The 22,102-nt window shown below is 47.1% G+C and overlaps 1 protein-coding gene across 3 annotated transcripts in view; it reads right to left on the bottom strand.

Annotated features, from left to right (window-relative positions):
- Positions 1-22,102, bottom strand: part of SLC24A3 (solute carrier family 24 member 3) — a 172,259-nt gene that overhangs the window by 5,461 nt on the left and 144,696 nt on the right. The window contains exons 8-16 of one of the 3 annotated variants that reach the window (XM_075147904.1): positions 21,091-21,116; positions 19,332-19,385; positions 17,670-17,803; positions 14,624-14,784; positions 13,760-14,036; positions 12,173-12,339; positions 10,291-10,405; positions 9,299-9,411; positions 4,535-4,822 (exon numbers count right to left, since the gene is read on the bottom strand). In XM_075147904.1, the coding sequence (XP_075004005.1) occupies positions 4,817-4,822; positions 9,299-9,411; positions 10,291-10,405; positions 12,173-12,339; positions 13,760-14,036; positions 14,624-14,784; positions 17,670-17,803; positions 19,332-19,385; positions 21,091-21,116 (1,053 nt within the window). In that variant the 3' untranslated portion in view covers positions 4,535-4,816. Of the gene's footprint in view, positions 1-4,534; positions 4,823-9,298; positions 9,412-10,290; positions 10,406-12,172; positions 12,340-13,759; positions 14,037-14,623; positions 14,785-17,657; positions 17,804-19,331; positions 19,386-21,090; positions 21,117-22,102 lie in introns of those variants that run through there. The other 2 variants (XM_075147902.1, XM_075147903.1) reach the window with 2 other exon arrangements.

Genomic DNA, 22,102 nt, shown 5'->3' with positions numbered 1-22,102 from the left:
AACCCTTCCATGTATATAGCAAAGGGTCATTTCCTTGGGCGAGCAAATGCTAGCTGTGGAATGCACTTTGTCAGGAAGCTCATTTGGCTGAACTGGATACATATCACAGCTGGACTTTCTGGAAGAAAAAGTGCAACTCTTTGGGTAAAAAACCTCGTTGGTGAGCTCAAAGCACTGTAAAAGCTCTGCAGAATTCCAGATGTTTCCACTGTGGCTCAGGAGGTGATGCATGCATGGCGTCTCGCTGCCACGCCACGGAGCAGGCAGAAAAGGGGCAGAAGAGGTCAAAGACGACAGGTGAGAAGGGCTATAAAGCAACGAGAAGCAAATGAAAAACAACAGAAAGACAGTTGGAACAAACCAACATTGATTTATGCCTGTCCCCAAAGCAGATTTGCCCCTGGACGGCTGGGAGACGGATTCCATAGATGGGTGCTGGGTGTAATTCCAGATCACTGAACTTGCAGTATACGTGCTGTGGAGTTACTTTATGGGCACACAAATAGTCCAATTAATTTGGCTTGCTGCTTCTGCGCAGAGTAGCTCTGCATGGTGTGTGCAGGGAGTGCAGCTGCGTATGATGCATTCCTTTTCTGGCTCATGCAGTAAGTCTGACCTCACCAGACTTTCGCACATGTGGAGAATGGCACAGGTTCAGGCACCGTGCCCCGGGTCTCTGGGTTATTTAAGACAGCCCTGGAGCGACCTGATTTACACCAGTAAGTAACCTCCCTCACTGTAGACATAATTCCTGTTTAAGCCTGTTGCCCAGATACCTCGTACTGTAAAGGTTTCTTGGACTAATACAGTGCTTTGAGATTCTTGCAGATTTTACAGCTCACATTGAGGAGAGAATGAAAGCTGCCTGGGTTTGTTCATGTCCAAAACGCAATGGTAGTCTGGTCTTTGAGGGATGCTTTTTGCTAAATATTCTCATTCCAACAAAGAAAGGTCTCCTTGGAGCTAGATGAAACTCAGCGCCAAGCATTTTGGGGGCTGCAGCCTGAGGATTTGGAGAGATGTTCTCCAGTAAACCTTGCACTGGTGGTTTAAGGGGTTTCCCGTGCCAGATCAGCCAGCAGTGACCTCCCTGACGCACAGGTCACATTAGAGCACTCCCCATTTACCAGAGCTGAGGGAGGTAGGCTTGAGCCAATAGCCCACATTGTTTGGGGTATGAGCATATGCTCCCTTCTATCAAATCTGCTACCGGGCACTGACGTGTTTAATTCTTCCATTAAGAGTGACCAGAGGACCGCTGCCAAAGCTCTTGGCTAGCCTACACCAAGCTCTGGAAACGGTTCTCCGAAAATAGAATGGAAACCCCCAAACATTAATGAAAACAAGAACATTTAATTCTAGCAAACACTGTTCTTACTTATCTATCACCAACAAGGAGAACGTACGCCTTCAAAGGAGACAGGTTCAGATTTGCTCCAAGGCTGCTGCAACTCTGCACAGTATTACACTAATTGGTGCACAGCAGGGGTTGCTCATCAGAACAAAAAGGCAGGTGTAACAACTCCCTACTGTTTTGTCCTACCTGGTAACGCTAAAGGTTTTCCTGCAATCCCCTCCTGGGCCAGGTCTACATTACAGCCGTTCTGTCCACAGCAATGGCTAGAATCACAAGCTAGAATCATAGGTAGGCATGCTGCTTTTTTTAGCCTTCTCTCCAGCTCTGGTAGCCTTTCAACATTTTCTAATCTAATGCCTACCTATCTATTTCAAAAAGTAATCATACAGAAGCATGAATTGTTTTATACGGTACTGCTCAGTGGTTCTGAGATAGTTAAATCCGAACTCGGCTGAATAGCCACTGTTCACTATTTCTTGTTTTTCTCATTTTAGTTCTCCACTTGCCTAAGGCATCCTTTCTTTTTCTGCGTTTGATTTTGGACTACCTGCTGCTGTTTCACGAATTTCCCCTAAGTTTACAGCTCTGGAAATACAGTTTTAACTGACGAACTATTCCCACTTCTCTGATTATCACTGTAGCCAGCCCTATTTCTTATTGTGACTTCTAACTGTGAGCACAGGAGCTCAGAAGATCCTGAAATTTGGTACAAAAGCTTAAGAAAAATGTGTCCTTGATCTGTCAAATTAGGGTAGAAATCAGTCAAGCAGCCTTCTCATGAGACAAGTGGCATTTCCTGCAAGAGGCAATGGAATAGGTTTTCTCAGGGTATGTGACAATGTGTAAGTTCAGGGAAAACAAGGCTAGCAAAACATTCAAAACTCACAGTAAGGGAGGAAATAATTTCAGATTTTAGCAAAGAGCAGAAAAAGGGCCTCAGCTGGAGTCGTCTTAATTGTAGAAGGAAAAGCTCAGTTCTCTGTTCATTTAAGCATAGGAAATGCTTTTTCCCCAGGAGAGAACTGTCTGCAGACGAAGCACTCCCTCATACTGCAAGGTGGAAAAATCAACATTCCCAAACTCTCCTCTGAGGTTTGGCTTGTATCTAGCGGCTAAAGCGAGCCAGAAGAACGCTCTGTTTTGACTGATTACACATGAAAGGTTTGCAAGTTCAAAATCTACTCTGTCTGAATTTGAACGGAGGCTATCTCGCTGCTTCTGGAGTAGCAAATACAAAGATGCTGCCACCAGCTCCAGCTATTCCCATGCAGCTCCTGCAGGCAATAAGTAACCGAGGCTGAAGCTAAACAGCAGAGGAAAAAAAAATGGAAATAAAATAAAAGTGATTCCATTCTTCAGTTCTTTTCTGGCAGTTGCTGAAGGGGAAACAAGGAGCTACTGCCAAAACCCAAACTGGTTTTGCTCCAGGGTCCAAATATGAGAGAAATGACCTCATTCAGGAATATTAGAAGAACTCTGCTATGTTTCCAGTCCCTTGGCTGAAAAAGCTGCAGGTCCTGCGTCTGTTTGGGGATCCTTTTCCTGCAGTGTCCCTGCCTGGCAGTGGAAATTCAGTGTAAATCCTGCATTCCCATGAGACAGCGGTCTCAACAAACTGGAACTTCAGACATGTGCTGCATTCCTGCATGTTTCAATGGAATTTCCTTCCTGGACTTTTTTTGAGACTCCTAAGAAAGCATCCTTGGTTTGCTCTGTATCACACAATTCAATTTGCAGAGAGTACACACCCTGGAGCACGCAGCATGGAGTGCTGCACATAGACACTCAAGGTATTAAGCAATAAATACAGGGGTCGTGGTTGGAGAGAATTCCTGTATTGTTAGGAGCTTTAGAAGGGACCAGACACTTTTGCTCTACTACAGTAGAATCATCCAGTCTCCCCATCATGAAACCACGGAGCAAATGCACTCAATACACGCAAACTATTCCAGCAAGCTGGAGGGACTAGTTAGTAGCTTCAGCGTGTACCTGCTGCTATGCCCATCCACAGGTTTTTGGGATCAGCCCATAAATTAATCCATTAATACCTGCCAAGCTGCATACTGCTGCTGCAGTGATACCAGCACATCACGTTGCAGATGCTAATGCTACAGCTAGAAAGAGTCTGGCACCCCAGAGCAGGAGGAGGAGTAACATCTACAGAAGTGAAGGGCGATGCTGTGGAAGCAGGGACCCCTGCAGACCCCTGAGTCACCACCCTGTTGCTGTCCTCGACCTTCATGTTTGCCCCATGACTGACAGATCCATTGAACCTATTCTCCCTCTTCCCTCAGAGGATTTAAAGTGGTCTATATGCAGATACCTGGGCCGGAATGGGGCAGGGAACAGACACACAGATGTTGGCTGCGAGGAGATGAAGGCCAGCTTTGTCCTGATCTCATAAGATTCATCATAGTGCCTTGGAATTACAACAGCGAAGAGCAAGCTGGCCAGCGAGTGGCAAGGCAGTCTGCCGTCTCAATGCGTGTTTCTCGAGTACCCGCTTCCCTCTGGATTCTCTGATGTCTAACAAGGCTCGCGCTGGCGTCACTCCTTCTCTCTCTCTAGCTGCCTGTTCGCATGAAAGCAATGTAACGTCTCTAAGACTTCCAACTTACTGTCAAATTTTGCTGAAACTGGCTGAAGTTGTCAGGCAGAGGAGTGATGGATAGACATATGATTATACTCCCAAATGCTGACGTGAACAAATGAACCTGGCTGTTTATCCTTAGGCTAAAATTCCTGTTCTCTAAAATACTCCTGGCTTATGTCTGGTTTACAGCTTCACATCCAAAAAAAGATTCCAGAGGGAAGCAATTGGATGGGAGACAGGGAGCAAATGTCCTTCCACTCTGGATTTTCCAGGTCCACTGGGGAAGGATGTTTACAGGATTACAGAGTCAGCAACGCGTCCAGGACTCAGAGCTGGAAGAGATGAGAAAGCGAACTCTTTCAAAGGTCTCTCTAGGTCCAGAGGAATGCTGCTTTTTCTCCGAAAGCCCTGCTGGCATGCTAGATTAGTTATGGTTGATAACAGAAGGCCAGAGCTGTAGCAGGAGGGTGGCCAAGTGAGTGACCTCTGAGTAGTTGAGATGGAAGCTCCAGTGGGAAGCAAAGGAGGCAGAGTTAGAGCCTGGACATTAACGGGTGTCCAGAAATAACAAGGACTCTTAAAATAATAAACATATTTACTGTGTTTATTTAGTTAGAGACTAGACATTGTAGAAACAGAAGGGTTCTGATGTGGAAGCTGTTTGCTATTGACTAGATCGGCCTTTTGATGGGAAAAGCATCAGCAGCCTGGCTCAAACCAACAACTGTGGGACTGACAACCCAGTTGAAGGCAAAGGGTGAGCGCAGAGGAGGACCTTTTCTTCCCTGCACCAACACTAACATCTTCCTGGAGAAGCGTTCTCTGGAGATGGAGCGTTCTCTGGCTTGGGTTTGGACTGACTCCAGTCAGCACTGGAAGGAAGAGAATAAAAATCCAGTATTGCACCTTGATGAGACAGACCTGGTTCGTGGTAAGAGATACGCACGGGCAAGGCAGGGTGCACGATACCGCAGACCGGTGCCCTGGAGCATACAGCGGTTTTGCAAAGTGCTGCCTGGAGTGCCAGCTTCCTACATCACATCATGTGGGTGCAGCCCCCCTGTTCAGGCTGGGACTGTGACTGCCCTGCAGTCTCCACTTTTGGTGTACCCACATCCTACAGGAAAATGTTTCATTTAAAGTAGGAAAACAGAAGAAGGGGAACTTCCTTCTCTAAAACAGATGACAGATGCTTCCAAGATGCAGCCTGAGAAGCAAAAGATGGTTTTCCATTCCTCTCTTGTGATAAGAAAGGAAGAATAAAATAAATAATAAGCTGAAACATCCATCAGCAATGGCCCTGGGAAAGGGGCAGTCAGAAGTGGGAGAAGAACTTAATCAAAACGATTGCGGTTTAGCAACCCAGCACCAGGATGTGTCTCAAGAGATTCACAGTCTATTTCCAGTTCTGCCACTTACCTACTGTGTGGCCTCCAGCAAGTCCATTAGTCTCTCTTTGACAGGTCCCCTCTTGCTCTTTTCCCGTCTTATCTATTAGATCACAAGCTGTATTTTTCCCCCTCAGGCACTATCTCATAGAGTGAACTTGTTTAAACAAGAAGTCCTGATTCTGCACGGGCCTTCTTGCGGTTGCTGCCAGGCATATGACTAGGCAGTAACCAGGACCTTGCGGGACAATGCTTTTGATATAGCGATGTCTCACAACCAGCCACAAGCTTGCAGGCCGCATCTCATCCAAAGCTCTCTGCTTACCTCAAATCAAAATGCACCATCTGTAAAATGGGCTCTGAAATCCCCACCTGCCCTTAGGGAGTTTAAGGAAGGCTCAAACACAAGCTCATCCTACAAAGGGTGCTACAGCAGCTGAAAGCACCATTAGCAGTGAGACTGCTCTTCACATTCAGAATTAAACCCCATAATTCTCCTCCTGGTTGGGAGCAGCTGCTTGGCTGTGGCGCACGTGGCTGAGAAAGTTCAGAATGCGCATAAGCAGAGGACGCCACGCTGCCACGTGCACGTGCACACCACAGCACAGAGGCAGACGAAGGGAAAAAAAAAAGGGAGCAGATCCTCTTCTCCTTTTCTGCACGGTAACGTGCCAGAACTCTTTACACCAGCATTAACAGGGAGCAAAATTTGGCCACAGGGGATTCTGAGTCAGGCAGCCTGGAACAAGAGATACATAGGGATTTTACAGAGTATGGTATTAGAGAAATACCATACTCTGGAGAAAGCCCGGAGCGTTTAGACAGACATCCAGAAAAATAAGGGTGGAAGGGGCTTCTAGGAGGCTCTTCTGCATTAAAGCTTAACTTTCAAATCACACAGTCTACTTTTTTTGGCTTCCACAAAAGCTATTACTGCCTTAACAGCTTGTTTATTAAAATGCATTTACTCTCTACTTTCAGCAAAAGCTTAACTTTGCCACAGTCCTCCTATATTAAACATTCTGGGGAGGTAATCACGGTTTTGGATGGCTATGCAAAAGTAATCATGATCAAGCAAGCTCGTTTTGTCTTTTACAAATCTCTCCTTCCCCTCTGTACACAAGACAGAGGCATCACGATGGCTTTGAGGAGTTCCTCTTTTGGAGGAGATGCTACAAAGACAAATTTGGATCCCGCCAAATACCAAAGGACGAGTACTGAATCACGACTATTAGCTCAGAAATTACCTACTTCTGACTCGCAGTCACATTTAGGGGACAAGCAGGTTGGCCTGAGCCTGTGAACCCCCACCCAGTGAGCAGGCGTTGCTCGTGCAAGCAGCCAAGGCTCAGCCCTACGGACCTCAGGGAGCAGGAGCTCCGCGTCTTCTGGCCCTGCTGACCTCGGTGCCAGGCTCATCAGCAGGGCTCCCTCAACAACAAACAGCACCTTGCAGCCCTTAATGCTGTCACTAGGCTACACCTGACCCAGCTAACTCTAGCTTTTCTGCAGCTTAGTAATACTTAAATAATTAATTACTAATAATGGGGGGGACTGAGGAGGGGGCTTGTTTTGTTCTGAAGTCCAATTACCCAAGGATTTGGAGAGAAATCCAGGAACTGCAAGTGAAAACTGAGGAAACTCTCTTTGCTAATTGTGGGGCTGTTTCCAAGACTGCCTTTCTAACCATGTGATCACACTGTACAATGAACATTTTGGGTGTGCAAAACAGTAGTGACATTGTTATGCCTCCATGAAAGCTGGCTGCTTCTGTTCAGCCACTTGTTTTCATGCTTTTCTGCAAAAATATAGATGCGCTACAGATAAGCTGCTCATTAAAGAAAGGGATTATATTCCTACAGCATTGCTTCCTTTTGTCACTCCTATATTCAAGATGAGGGAAGACCCAAGGAATTACAGGCTGGTCAGCCTGACCTTGATCCCTGGGAAGGTGATGGAGCAAATAATCCCGGGAACCACTCCTAAACATATGAGGGACAAGAAGGTGATTGCGAGTAGACATACAGATTTATGAAGGGGAAATCATGTTTACCCTGCCTGATAGCTTCCTATGATGAGGTGGACTTGTCGGATGAGGGGAGAGCCACAGTTGTTTATGTTGACTTTAGCACGGCTTTTGACGCTGTCTCTCAAACATCCTTATAGAAAAACAGAGGAAGAACAGACTAAGTAAGCGGACAGTGGAGTGGACTGATAACTGGCCGAACTGCTGCGCTCGAAGTCCAGCTGGAGGCCAGTCACCAGGGCTTCACCCCAGGGGTCAATACTGCTGAACGTCTTTATTAATGAACTGGAGGATGGGGCAGAGGGCACCCTCAGCAAGTTCGCAGCCGGTACAAAACTGGGAGGGATGGCTGGTGCACCAGGCAGTTGTGCTGCCATCCAGAGGGACCTGGACGGGCTGGAGAAATGCGCAGGCAGGAAACTCATGAACGTCAACAAAGGGAAATGAGAAGTCCTGCACTGGGAAGGAATAATGCCATGTATAAGCACATGCTGGGGTAACCAGCTGGAAAGCAGCTTGGCAGAGAAAGGCTGTTGATCCCGGTGGACACCAAGCTGAAGTCCGCAATGCACCCTTGTGGCATGGAGCGCCAACAGCATCCTGGGCTGCATGAGGAGAAGCGTTGCCAGCACATAAAGGGAAATGATCCTTCTCTGCTCAGTACTGCTGAGACACATCTGGAGTGCTTGGTCCAGTTCTGGGCTCCTCAACACAGGGAAGATATGGACTTCCTGGAGCGAGTCCAGTGAAGGCCCAGGAGGATGATTTAAGGGACTGCAGCATCTGACATACAAAGAGAGGCTGAAAGAGCTAGGACTGTTCAGCCTGGAGAAGATAAGATTCGGGGGGATCTTATCAATGTGTATAAATACCTCATGGGAGAGGATAGAGAAGGTGCCACCGGACTCTTCTGAGTGGTATCCATTGAAATGATAAGAGGCAACACACACAATTTTAAATACAGAAATTCCATTTAAACATAAGAATGCTTTTTTACTGTGAGAGTGGTCAAACACCAGAACAGGCTGCTGAGAGCAGCTGTGCAGTCTCCATCCTTGGAGGTATTCAAGACCCAACTGGACATGGCCCTAAGCATCCTGCTCTAGCTGACCCTGCTTTGAGCAGAGGGTTGGGGACTAGACGATCTCCAGAGGTTCTTGCCAACCTCAAGAATTCTGTGATTCTCCAGTCTTTTAACTTTGCGTTCACTCAGTGAACGTAATCAAGAACCTTTCCTCTGTCCTGCACTGCTGTCTGAGTGGTGTCCAGCTAACAGCAATAGCAAAAGCGACTTCCCTCTAGGACTTCATGGCATCTCCTGCTCTTCCTTCTCTCCTTCTCAGAAAGGAGCTTGCAACCACTTTGGGGGCGAGGGGGTGGCTCTTTTATCATTTGGGAAGTAAAGGATGGTTTCATTGGTGTTGGGCAGTTTTTCTCAAACAGGAGAGCTCTGCAGTGTTTCTGTGACGGTCATGCTCTGAAATACCCAGTTATTTAACAGCTTCCTTCACCTTCCAGTGTGTTAACAGTTTAGTAATGCTAGAATTTTTCTTACCAAAAGCCCTACAGCTCTATCCTTTACTTTCCACCTATGTGTTTATCCCCTCTGGCTTATTAAAAACAGGATCATTCTCCTTATTTGGAATATATTCAAGTGCGTGAAAATACAGTATACTCTATTGAGTTAGCTTATTTCAGCACAGACCGCTGCCTTTAAGGAGGAAAGGGAAGTACTTGTCCTCCAAAGGATGGGGAATGTCCACTGACAATTAACTGCTACTTGTCACAAATCATAACAGAGCAAAACTATTTGTTTCTTCAAATCCAATCCACAGAATTTTGGACTTTTTTTTTTTCCTAAATAGATCTGTTTTGTTAAAATAAATAAATAAATAAAAATAAATAAGAATCATGTGAACAAATGTAGGACTTACGTATGATCCATAATTCACCGCTAGGGTCTGCAAAGCCCACGGGAGGCCTAGGCCGATTAAAATATCAAAAACATTGCTTCCGATGGAGTTGGACACAGCCATATCCCCCATACCTGCAGGAATGGAAACCATGTGCCATCAGATATGTCTCAGAAAAGTCTTTCAACTTTTGAACAGAAATACGTTAATCTGAGCTAATCTAGACAATTTCCATGGATTAAGGCAAACAGTTAAGGGAGATCCCCCTCACCCCATCCTTTCCCCTCCCCATCGTACAAGGCCAGCAGGGTTGAAGGGGCTGAATCCACCTTCTAGCATCATCTGAGAACTTCCCTCAACTAACCCTGCCCGCTGCTGTGGGGACCCTGGCCACTGGCTGTGCTGGCTGCGACCTGCTGGCGCTCCGGTGCCATGCTCAGTGGGGCTTTTGATGCTTTACTGTAACCATGACCATGAGTTTCTATACCGGGCTGATTAGATGAGGTCCTCAGGTAGTCTATTAAGAAGCTGGTTGTTTCAATGAAGAGCTACTGTTTTGTTCCCCAGAGCAATACTGATAACTTTTGTTTTCTCTTAAAACACCTGTTGCTGGAGTCACAAGGCGGGGGGGCGAAGATTTCCTTAAACACAGTAGTATCTTCCAGTCCTTATGACTGTGGAGAAAAGCTGGAAAATGACCTGAAAGACCCTTATGCCATGTTCTAAACAATTCTATATACCGCTGATATTTAAATTAAGAAAAACGTTGTGACTTTTGGGGAAGGCTTGAAGTTGACAATAGTGCCAAAACTTGTTCCACACCATCATTAAGAACCATTGCTGCTTTGCAATAGCAACATAATGAATTTTCTTCTTTGTTCTTGTTTTAAATTCCAGCCTCAGGAAAAGGCTCCGTATGTTTTCACATTCAGGACACGTCTGCGCTACCTAAAGTGGAAGAGGACGCACAGAAACACTTCCATAGCAGTTTGACACCTCTGTGATGAACCTACCTTGCCTTGCTACAATAAGGCTCGCCATGCAGTCCGGCACACTGGTTCCAGCTGCCAAGAAAGTGATGCCCATGATCACATCTGGAATTCCCAGTGTGTAGCCAATGATTGTCACCTAAGGAGAGGAAATAAACTATCAAGTTGTTTACAAGAATTAAAATCAGACACAAGCTTGGCCCAATTCTGCAAGATGCTGTGAGACAGAGTTTATTGCTCACACTTTCTTTAAAGAGAAGCAGTGACAGGCTTTTTTGGTATATTCATCACCTGCCAGAGGATAGCACTGACCTGCTACGTACCCTCTTTGGTTAGCTGCTTCACACCTTTCATCCACAATTTTCCTAACACTAACGTGGAAAAGAGACTATATGGTGGCCCACTACCCTGTGTAACAGTCTCCTGATCTTGGCTGAAGTTTGTAGACGTTATTATATACAAATAATAGCTAAGCAGACACTAAAACAATCCCACGCTTCATTATACTATGAAAATGCTATATGCAGGGACATATCCCTAAGTGACTGCAAACAACTCCTATTGGCAGAGAGGAGATACCTTTAATTTCCTCTTTCCTTTGCTATGCAGTCTATGATAAATTAGTGCTCTTCAAACTGATTAATATTTTTAAATTTTGTATGCCTTCGTCTAATGATGCCCATTTCCTATTAGCCACATTTAATTGCTCTTCTGAACTCTCTGCAGCACACTCCAAGAAATGTGAACCACATGTTAGAAGCAGCACAGTGACCCTGTGGGCTCTGGTATTTCAGCTATGGAAAGCTGGGATAGCTCTTCTCTTGAAAAACACCTCATCCTCGCAGATGAAAAGCAGAAGAAAAAAGTAACTTTCTACTTCCTGTTCAGGGTAACATGGGTTATTGAAAACAAAACAAAATAAAAACCCCTCTTCCGTAACTGCTTTGATTAGTTTGCAGGGAAAAGCCTGGCATTCGTTTTTGCATTTAGTACAAGAAAGAATCGTGAAGGCAGTGAAGATTTTTCTTGTTGCCTCCCCGCTCCCAGCAGGGAAGCAGTGGCCAGTGATTTAGCGAGGTATCTCCATGCTCTTCGGGTCCCGTGCCGAGACAGACCACGGAATCGTGCGCTCCACCACAAGTGCAGCAGCCCAAAACCAGGCTTCCCTTGTTAGACCCTCTCCTGATGCCACTGCTCCATCATTGTCTGATTCTGCTTAAGAGTACAGACCGCCCCAAAAGAAACACAATCCATGCTGCAGTATTACTGTAATCCTAATGAGGACAACACTTTTCACCTACACACATCATGTAATGAGGCCCGCAGCAAGCTAACAGACTCAATGACCCAGCCAGTGCACAAAACTCCCCTGCAAACAGGCCAACTACGCTTGGATTTCCGTGTGTTCATTTTTATTTATCCCCTCTACCTTTAGGATAATGAGGTAGAATCAAGTTCCTGTTGACTAGAGTAGTTGTGCAAGAACTTGGCTGAACGTCATGCTTTTGTTCATGCTGAGTTCAAAGTGTTATCATTCACAACTGTCTCCCAAGCTTGCTTGCTCCAAGAAAAGGAAAAGCTATTGAGGCCAGATTCTTACCAGCATCAGAGCCTCTTTACACTGCCCTGCACGACAAGGAGGTGTTAAAATGGTGCAAGTGTAATTTTTTTCCACGTTAAAGAATCTGGGTGAAATTCCAGCCCTGAATCAAGTTCAAAGGCCATGGCTACCGGCCCCGAATTTTCTTCTCTGCGTGTGGACAGGTCTAATAGAAATGGAAGCAGACTTAAGGTTTCTCATCTAAAAATTCAGGTATGTGCACCTTTCTACGCATTTCCCTAAGCTGACAAAACCCACTTCTGTTGCCTCTCCCAGGCTGTCGTTTCTGCGTTAGTTGGTACGTACCATCCACACCATCATGTAGGAGAAAGCTGCAATCCAGAGGGTAGAAGAAGCAAAGGTAACCATGAACCATTTTTCCAAGTGGGGTTTGTTACAGTTGGGCACTGTGAAGTACAGGACAAAACTCAATGGCCATGTGAAGAGCCACTTCAAGATTTCTATCTTGCCAGCTGTAAAACAAAAGAGGGAAACACAATTCTAATCTGCTTTACTCCAGAATTTTATTATTTTGTTAATATTAACAAGCAAGATGCCAGGGACACCTCAGCCTAACTGCTATTCAAACAGATAATGACAAGACGTTCCTTGTTCAGAAGATCACGGTGTGATGGCAGAGAGAGCGAGCAGAGAGGGGCACAGGGAAGGAGTACGAAGTGCCTCCCTGAGAGTCTGTTAAGTAATGGATCAGAGCGCACCTGCTACCCTCCCTGGGTCAAGTTCTTCCAGGCACCACATAAAAAACAAGTTCTAGGAAGAGATCTGATCCATCTTCAACTACCTAATGGGAGGGTACAGAAAAGATGGAGCCAGGCCCTCCACAGAAACGCACAAGGAAATTATAAGAGGCAATGGACTCAACTTGCAATAAGGGAAATTCAGAAGAGATGCTACCGGAAGTTGTGCATTTTTTTTTTTCTTCCTACCATGAGGGTACCCAAAAAGACTGTGGGATGTCCATCCTTATAGATAATCAAAACTCAGCTGGACGCAGCCTTGGGCAACCTGCTCTGAGCAGGGGTTTGAACCAGAGATCTCCAGAGGTCCATGCCAACCCTTCCCAGGCTATGAATCTAGTGTCATGGTCCATAGGACATCTAAATTACTCTCTTTAAGGCTCAGTTTTTTTCCTTACACAAACTAGTAGTCCCGGGACTAGAGTCCTGATGGGGCTGAGGGACTCGGCAAAAAGGAGATCTCCATCCTGCAGGCGCAGTGCTCAGCAACCTGAGGCACATGTGGTTTTTCACAAGTCACGTAGCTGTTCCGACATTCTAAGCCCTCCAGAAAGAGTGAGAAGACACTGTGGCTGCGCCTAGTTAACAGCAGGAAGCAGAGGCGCCCAGGACCTTCTTTTGTCTCCGCTCCACATCAGCACCACCACTGCCTTGTCTCCGCTAGCACTACACCCTACCACCGAGGTAAGAGCGCGCCTCATTTCCCAGCAAAGGTAAGGCCAAGGCGCAGGCACACCTGACCTGCGTTCAGGCACCTTGCCAGCGGCCCCACCATTCTCAGCTTGCTCTGCAGTCAGCAGAGAGAGATGGGTCTCTCCAGAGGGTGACCCAGGTTTTGGGGGCAGGAGCAACCCCGCGGAGATTGCTGCCTCTCCCCTCTGACTGCAACAGCAGCGTCGGGCCAACGCATGAGCTGCAGCAGAGACGCGTCCAAGCCCAGGAGTCTGCACCCTGAGAAGTTCCTGCGGCTTCCCAGTTCCTCTCATCTTTTACCTGTGACCAGGAACTACACGGCGAGGTGCAGGCTGATGGGAGCTCTCAGACACTTCTACCTCAACACCTGCCTGCAATGCTTTCTGGCATACCCAAACTGAGTTTTGCTTTCTGGAACAACACAAACCCAGGAGCTTCTTACTGGGTAGGTCAAAAGGTGTGTATGGCCCTTCGTGGTCATCATCGTCATCATCTTCTTCCTCTTCCTCATCGTTTTCATTGTTCTCGTTGTCCTCATTCTCATTCTCTGTCTCGTTCCCAGCCTCAGCCACGTCTTCGTCCCGCCGTGTGCCGTTCACGCCCCGCTCGGTGGAGTTGCTGGGGCCTGTTCCATTCTCAACCACGTGCTTGATAGGTATTTTGATCGCTACTTCTGACTCACCATTGGTGTAAGTCCTGCTGTTGATCAGCCTTTGTCTCTGCAAATACAGGCACAAATTCTTGCTGAAAGACAGATTTTTTAAAATTTCATTTTTTAAAGAGAAAGGGAGGATCGGAGAGAGAGAGATGTGCAGAGCCCTTTAAAAATTTGGCTTTAAAAGCAAAAGGGATGAATTTTGACCACATATAATGCAATGCTTGCTTGCAGGTGACGAGGTAAATCTCACATATACAACTTTTATAAGGGAAGGACCAGTGGCTGTAGAACTGACGCCAGGAGTACTCCAAGACCAGGGCCAGACTAAGTGCAGACTCAGTAGAGTACCATATTATTAAATAAGTGCAAGCGATATTAATGTCAGATCAATGCAGGGGGCACCTCCTGTGAGCAACAGCTACAGGTAACATAACCATATAACGACTTGAAACTTTCTCTGCTAAAAATCTCCATGGGAACAGATAGCAAGGGATGATTTAGTAAAGTCAGTGTCAGAAGGATAAAATCTGGGAAAATGCTATCAGGGATCCACAAGAAACACAAGAGTTCCATTTCAACCCAAACACTGCTACAGGAAAAGGCAAATTCAGAAGGAGAAGGGGAGGTGGGGGGAGATAGAAGACATACCTCATTGATTAACATGCGGCTGGCCATGGAGAGACGTGTTTTGGGAGGGAAGTGGCTGGTTATCATGATCCGGAGCCCAGCCTCGGAAAAAGAAAGCTGGTGTGGGTAGGCAGACAGCAGCTCATCCACCATGATCACTGAGGCTTTACGGTGGAAATTTCCTGCAGCCAAGGAACAAAGAGGAATTGAGGTCTTCTCCCAGCAGTCTCTCTCTCTGCCCTACATGGCTCTCAGAAGAATAGAATAGAATGACAGAATCATTAAGGTTGGAAAAGACCTCCAAGATCATCGAGTTTAACCGTCAACCCAACACCACCATGCCCACTACACCATGTCCCTAAGCGCCTCATCTACGCGTCTTTTAAATACTTCCAGGGATGGGGACTCCACCACTTCCCTGGGCAGCCTGTTCCAAGGCCTGGCCACTCTTTCAAGTGGACCCGCGGGTTCCAGAAGTCCTTTGTAAGAACCATTCCTTCAGCTACCGTCATTCAAAATACGCCTCCTCTGTCCTTAATTTCTGTCTTTACACATCCTACATTTCTGTCTTTAAATAAGTCACCACATGGTATCTCCGCTCATGCTCGTCACAGAGAATTAAATCTGCTTTGCACAGTCCATCGTAGGCCTGCATTAGGCAGATCACTGCTCCCGCAGCAGCTATTCCACCAAGGTAGAAATGGTGCTGCAGTAAAGCTGCACTAATTCCACTGCTAGAATCTGCACTTCTGTGAGGATATTGGCTTCACCCACCGTTAACTGTACACGGGGGTGAGGAAATTGTCCCTGTGTTCCTGCGGGGTGCCAATGCAAATGAAAAGCAGGTTCCTGCATCCTGGGCTCTCGGCTCCGGGCTGGGAAGTGCCATCAAACCTGGCAGCAAGCGCATGTGCCAGTCCGTGGGGTGCGACCCACAGCGCGGGAGCAAAGGGGCAAGGAGACAGGTACCTGAATCGCGCTCCAGCTGGGGCACGGTGCCAGCGCCCATTACCTCTGGGGTGGCGAGTGCCAGCGTCCATCCCTTCTGTGCCTGGATGCTACCTCGGGCTGGGAATTCGGGGCCAGGACTGGGACTCAGCGGCAGGGAAACCTGATGTCTTCCCCGACACATCTCTGCTTCGGCTTTTTAAAATCAGCGCTGAACACTGGCAAATGTTGCATGGCATTACTATTTATTACCATCATCGTTAGTCTCACAGAAGAGTATCTGCTCGACCTTAGTGTCACTTTTTTTTCTGACTGAGAAGGTTTCCATGGATTGGGGTAGACAAGTGGGGTCATCCATATTAAAAAAATCAAAACAGCCAGACAGCTTTTCCCCACGACTTTTTCCATGCTGGCATTTCCTGCATGGCACTTGGGGGAACTGCCCCAAACACAGAAATCCTTTTGTTTGATTCTTTTTGGTCCTCTGTCCAGAAAAGGCCTCAGAAAACAAACGGTGGTGTCCGAAACCCTCAGGCCACCTGTTGCAATGGGTGCTGTTTGCGACCCCGTGCTACTGGCTGGTGTGCACAGCAGCACCGCTCGCCCGTCTGGGCCTCCGGTGGCCCACTGCCAAGAAATATAGGAACAATCTGCAAGAAAATGAAGCAATCCTTTCGTCTTCCTTCCTCAGCCAGTTTGAGTAACTGCAAGCGTCCAAAACAAAAAATTACCAGCAGCTGATCAGTGTCATGCAAAGACCCATTCTGGGAGATTTAAAGCAAATCCCACAATCAGAACTGCCTCATTTGTGTGTAACCCTGAGGCCAGCGGGTAAACCTAGGTGACTAAGGCCTGAGTTTATGCTTACTGAGTTTTACCAGTCTAGCTTTACTGGTACAGAGTGCAGTCATCTTGCCAGCACAGTTCCGCTCTGGAGAGCCCAGGCTGCAGAAAGCTGTTCCCATGAAAGCAGCTTCCCGAACCAGAGTGCACAACACTCAGAAAAGCCTTCCCTCAGCAACAGGGCAGTAACAACATAGCTGGCCTCTGGCAGACGCAAAAGGCTTGATGTCAGCAAATAAACCCCTCTACATTTCATGTGTAGTTGCTTACTGTATACAGACTATGTCTTTCAATCACTGTTTGAAGGAGAAGAGAGACCTTTTCTTGTTAATTTTTTTTTGTCTAGCGAAACAAAGAGGGCAGCCCATCTGTAGTCAGAGACCAGGACTGCTTTAGACAAGCTAGAGCTCCTTCTCAAGCTAAACCAGTGACTGTGGGGTTGTGTTATCCCTGAGGATAGGAGCATACAAATCCCAAGCAGTTACCGCACATGCTGGTTGACTGTTGCAAAGATAAAAAAAATTATCCTCTGTAAATACAGTTTAGCACATGCTTGCAAATGCACACATCGAGCTACCGCTGCTGAGCTATGGAGTGGGTGAATTTTTTTTAAGCTGAAGAAATACAATCATTTTTATACATGATCATGACTAAAGTCAAACGGGAGCAGATTTCAGCCAAAGTGAAATTCACTTAAAGATGACTTACGTGGAAAAGCTGTGCACATTCAAGACAGCATGTGCAGTAAGAGCACGCTACCTAGACCAACACAGAGTCCCCACCCTCCCTTCACCGGGGGGAAAGTATACGCTAGTGTAAGTAGGGCCTTTTTTCTTGTTCGGTTTATGTTGCTTTGGAATGGAGTTAAATTTAACTGGAGGTACTAGATGTAAATGGGCATCTTCAGTGCAGAATAACAGTGCCTGCAGCAGGACTTACAATGGCATGGCTGTAACGGTCTAAATAAGTAGCCCCTGGGCAAGTCAGGCTTCAAGCTGGAGGAGTCCTTTCAGCCAGGCACTTGTCCAGCAGCAAGAAGCACCCAGAGGAGGCCTGAGCTGCCTCGAGTGGCAAAGGATGCGGTGGCTGGGGTCACCACGCCATGCCCCCAGGCACAGGAGCCATGGCTGTCTGGCAGAGGGGTTACGAAAGGGCTACCTCCCTGCCTATGTCATGGCTGATAAGACAGAAGCAGTCCACACCGTATGACTAGTGGACAAACTTGTAAACATTCAGAATGATGCAAGCAAGCAGGGTGACTTACTGGAACAGTTACCTTTCTTTAGTAATACCACTGTGGCATCGCAGTTGCTGTTATCGTCCATTTCCGTGTTATTTGCTAAACCGTTCACCATGTTTGCAGAGTTTTTTGTCTTCCTTTCGAAGCACTGATGTATGGTTGAGTTGTACCTGCACAAATGAAACAAACTCTAGATGTACCTTTGCTCCTTCTGTGCGGATTTCTTGACACTCTTCCTTTCCTAGACTCATATCCTGTGTGATCCAACTAAGGGAGGGAAGAAAACCCCTCTGGTTTTAAGGAAATCTAGCCCCAGTATGCCAGAGCTCTAACTAAATTGTATACAATGCAATCCAGAAGGCTATGAAAGATACAACACATGAATCTTGAATGACATGCACGCTTATATATTATGTGTAATTAATACACTGTATAGCAAATAATGATTACTTATCATCGTCCAGATTTATTTTTTATCACATAATCACACCTGAGCATGAGTGTTGTTTCACCTGTGAAGACCTACCACAGAAACACAAGACCATATGCTAAGTTCTGCTCCAACTTTGCGGGGGGGAATCTTTGTTTCTTGTTTTGTTTAGAGTAGCCAGGACCTGACACAAATACGAGCCGAGGATCTCACCGCAACACTCAAAGGCAAGGGTAGACCACTGTGAACACCTAACCGAGGTCCCTAACCGGGCCGACAACCTCCCCAGCTATATCCAAACAGGTCTGAACATTTGTTCACACTACAGCATTGCTTTCAGAAAAAAAATCCATTCTAGATTGAGACATTACAATTGTCTGCTTTGCTGGTCAGTTAATTGTTGCAAGGGTGAAGCTACCCTCCATGTTAAAGTTTCTAATTGTTATAAGTGAGATGAATTTTGACTCATGTTCCCTCCAACCCAGCCTGAGTGTTTTGCAGTTCTCACTGAGAATTGCTCTCACAATATTTACTCTATTCATCATTTCAAAACAAATCTCTACTCTTACTTGTTGAGACAAGACCACTGGTGTGCTTGGCAGCTGGTAGGTTTTGTTGAATGTTCCAGCTTAAATCTGGGTTTCCTTTCCACTGCCTTTTAAAAACAAGGCGGGAGGAGGGGAACCAAACAGCAGAACAGACTAGCTTTGCTAGCATGGACTTGCGTGAAAGAAGTTACACAGGTCAGATGCTCAGAAAATCAATGCTGATTGTGCTGTAGTTTTATCATGGGGCTCCAAGCAAGCAAGAACAAATTGCTGTGGAGTTATGCACCCATAAAAAGTAGACTGGAATCTCCCGCGTGTTTAATTCTGAGTAGGGATACTAAAGCGAAATCAGAAGAGGCTGCTTTGGTGGGACTCAGAGACAGACTGGGTCCTCTGCTCTGCCACAGACTTGCTGCATTAGCCTTGAGCGGTTCACACAGGGTGAGAGCCGTAAAGCACCATCCACCTTTAAATGTCTGATTCCCGGATCTGTACTATGGGGATACGCAGCCCCTTCCTGCCTCATAGGATAAATTACAGGTAAGTACATGAGCAGGCAAGATGCTTTAACCCCTGCTATTGGAGGTGCTGCTGGCATGCAAGCTGGGTGGTGCAATGGAAACCCTGCCCACAGCCTGCAGCTCTCTTTAATTACCTTTGCAACCTCTGGAAAAGCACTGGAGCAGGGAGTCTTACAATCTAAACAAGCATTTGACTTACTTCATGATGACGATGTAGATGACATACATCAGCACTAAGACTAAGGATTCCCACCTGCAAACAAGAGCCACACAAGAAACACGTCAGAGCAGGGCACGGCAGTCAGCTGCCCGAGTTCAGCCATTCCCCCACCTGTCACGCCACAAACTCGCGGAAAGGCTTACCCTCTCGGGCTGTCTTAACGCACCTCTGGAAAAGGGGCTGCATAAAGAAATGGCTCACACACCCACGTGTGCTTTGTTTTCTTGACTGCTGCTCTGGTTTTACTTGGCCAACTCAACCTGTCAGCTAAGAACAAGTGACTAAACCCAGAATTCAGTGAACAAATCGCGCACCCAAGGAACACCAACACTTCCGTGAGGACAATACCTGTGGGGGCTGCGGCAGAGGGAGGGGAGCAGTCGTCCTGCTCTGCCTGCATGGGTGTAAAGCAGGTCATTGGGCTTTCTGAGCGTGCTAAGGCACACACACATGCCAAGACGACCTGAACAAAGGGCACCTGCTCTTCCGCTACTGCTGCTGCATAACCACCGAGAATGCAGCAGGCAGCAGTTTAAACTGCTGATTAGGTATTGTCAGGTTTTTTCTCCACTGTTTCTGTACTAAACTAATGAAATTTGTATGAAAACAAAATAGAGTATGACTTTTAGAACTTGTTTCTAGGTAATCTTTTTCATTGACCAAAACGCTGTATTCTGCACAGTTCCCTTCGCCAAACTGCTAGTCCTGTGGAAATCATCCATTATCAGACTACTATTTAATAAAACTCATGGGCCATTTTCTCTTTAAGGGTTTTGAGACATTGCACTAACCATATCAATATCTCATTCCCTGCTTCTGGCAGTTTAACACTCGGCTTCCGCATTGACGTGTTTTAGCTGAAGGGCACAGTCAAATACAATTGGGCCTCGAGTCAATTTTAGTTTAAAAAACCAAACCAAAACAAAGAAAAACAAGCCATTGCAAACTTCAGTGTTTCAGAAATCTTTCTCTGAAATTAAACATAAATCCCCCAGTGAGAACAAGTTTAAAAAAATATGCGACCCAAAAAGCCTGACTCCCCCTAGTGCTTGTAATCTAAATAATACTGGCTGTGAGTGAAATCAAAGCTACCACTGTCACTCTACAAGCCCTGAGAGGTGCTGAAAACAAAACGGTGAAAGCAAAACAACTGAAAGTACACTTTTAAAAGTGTTTGAAGCCTACCTACCCTACCATACCTACTGCAGTACATTTCAGCACATTTGTGGGGATGTTAACATATATATATATTATTTTTTTTTTCTTTCTTTAAACCGGTCATTCACTCTTTAATATTGCCTTAAGAGCTTTTGTTTTTTTAATTATTAAAAATCCAGATACTGGAACACACTTATTTATGACTGCTTGGGTGGCCCTTTCCATTCCCAAGCGGCTGACATCCATGGCACACCGGCATCCAAGCAGCAGTCTCTGCCTCTGCCGAGCACATCGCCAGCCCCAGGCTGCTGCAGGGTGGGCAGAGGGCACCGACTGCACCGCTGCATCGGGAAACGGTCTGAGCGACCCTCTCCTAGGCTTTCCTCTCTGGCTCAGAAAATGAGTAATTCTAGCCCATCTTGTGCTGAGGTTTCTCACGCAGCAGGAAACTGCTGCCGGAATTGCCCTGCAGAACTTTTTAGCTTTCCCCTCCTCTCCTGAAGAACCCTACTTAGTGCAGCTTTTGTGGTATAACCAGAAAAAACGAAAAGCAAAGGGATTCACGGCCAGATATACTTACCAGGAAACCTTTTCGTCATAAATAAACTGTGGAGAAAAAGTTTAAAAATAGGCATGTTATACACAAAATCACAGCTGAAAACGTCTCATCACCTGAGCAGGGGACAGAGCGGGCGGAGCGGCCCAGGGCTCAGGGCAATGGCATTAAGCTCTGGTCTGTTTTGGCACTGCCCTCCTGCCCAGCCTTTGAACTTTTCAACCCTTCGTTTCTCGCAGCGAGTAAAGGCAGGCAGGTACCCCTTCCCAAATACCACGGGATGCTGCACAACCGGGGCTACTGCAGCGGCGACGCAGGCGCGGCTACAGGGAGGACAGAGGTGAGTCAGAGAAGGGGCTGCACCTGAACCGCACGGCTGGTCTGACCGAGACCCGGCCTCTTCCCCGACCTCTTCTTGGGTGGCAACTGGGCGATGGCTACGCAGGCTTGCAGCCAGCTCCACAGCTGCTGTGAAATTTTGCTGGCTAAAAACCGGGCCCAGACCATTATTTCCTTAAGATCTGCGCGATCACCACAGGAGCCGAATTTAACTACTGTGACGGGCATTTTGGCACACCCGCAGACGGATGCTGAAGCCTTCATAAGAATGCCGCGCAAGCCTTGGGGAAGAAGGTGTCCCTTCCCGCGCGGGTAAGGTGCTCCGCGTTGGGAAGAAACAGCGCTCTGCCAGAGCGGGGGGGGTGGCTGCCCGCTGCGCCTGGTGTCGGGAGGGTCCGAAGAGGCAGATGCCGGGAGGCGACCGGCAGGTGGCTGCAGCGCTCCACAGCAGGGCCCTTCCCCAGCCCACGCTCCACCACCACCAGCAGCCACGCTGGGAGCAGAGGGGGCTGCCGCCCTCCCTGGCTGGCAACACCCCTGCGTCCCGCCTCTCCTTCCACCTCAGGCGGACGTCTGGGGAGGGCTGCTCCCGCTGCCCCTCTCGGCTGTCACTCCAGAGCGGGCGACCTCAGCGCGGCTCAGCCCGTGTGCCATGACCCGCCTGCCACAGCTGCTGCAGCAGGAGGGCCGGCCAGGC

The sequence above is a fragment of the Calonectris borealis genome, chromosome 3 (genome assembly GCF_964195595.1).
Source record: "Calonectris borealis chromosome 3, bCalBor7.hap1.2, whole genome shotgun sequence".
Lineage (NCBI taxonomy): Eukaryota > Metazoa > Chordata > Aves > Procellariiformes > Procellariidae > Calonectris > Calonectris borealis.
Note: the sequence above shows the minus strand (reverse complement) of the source record. Positions and strands in the feature narration are given on the sequence as shown.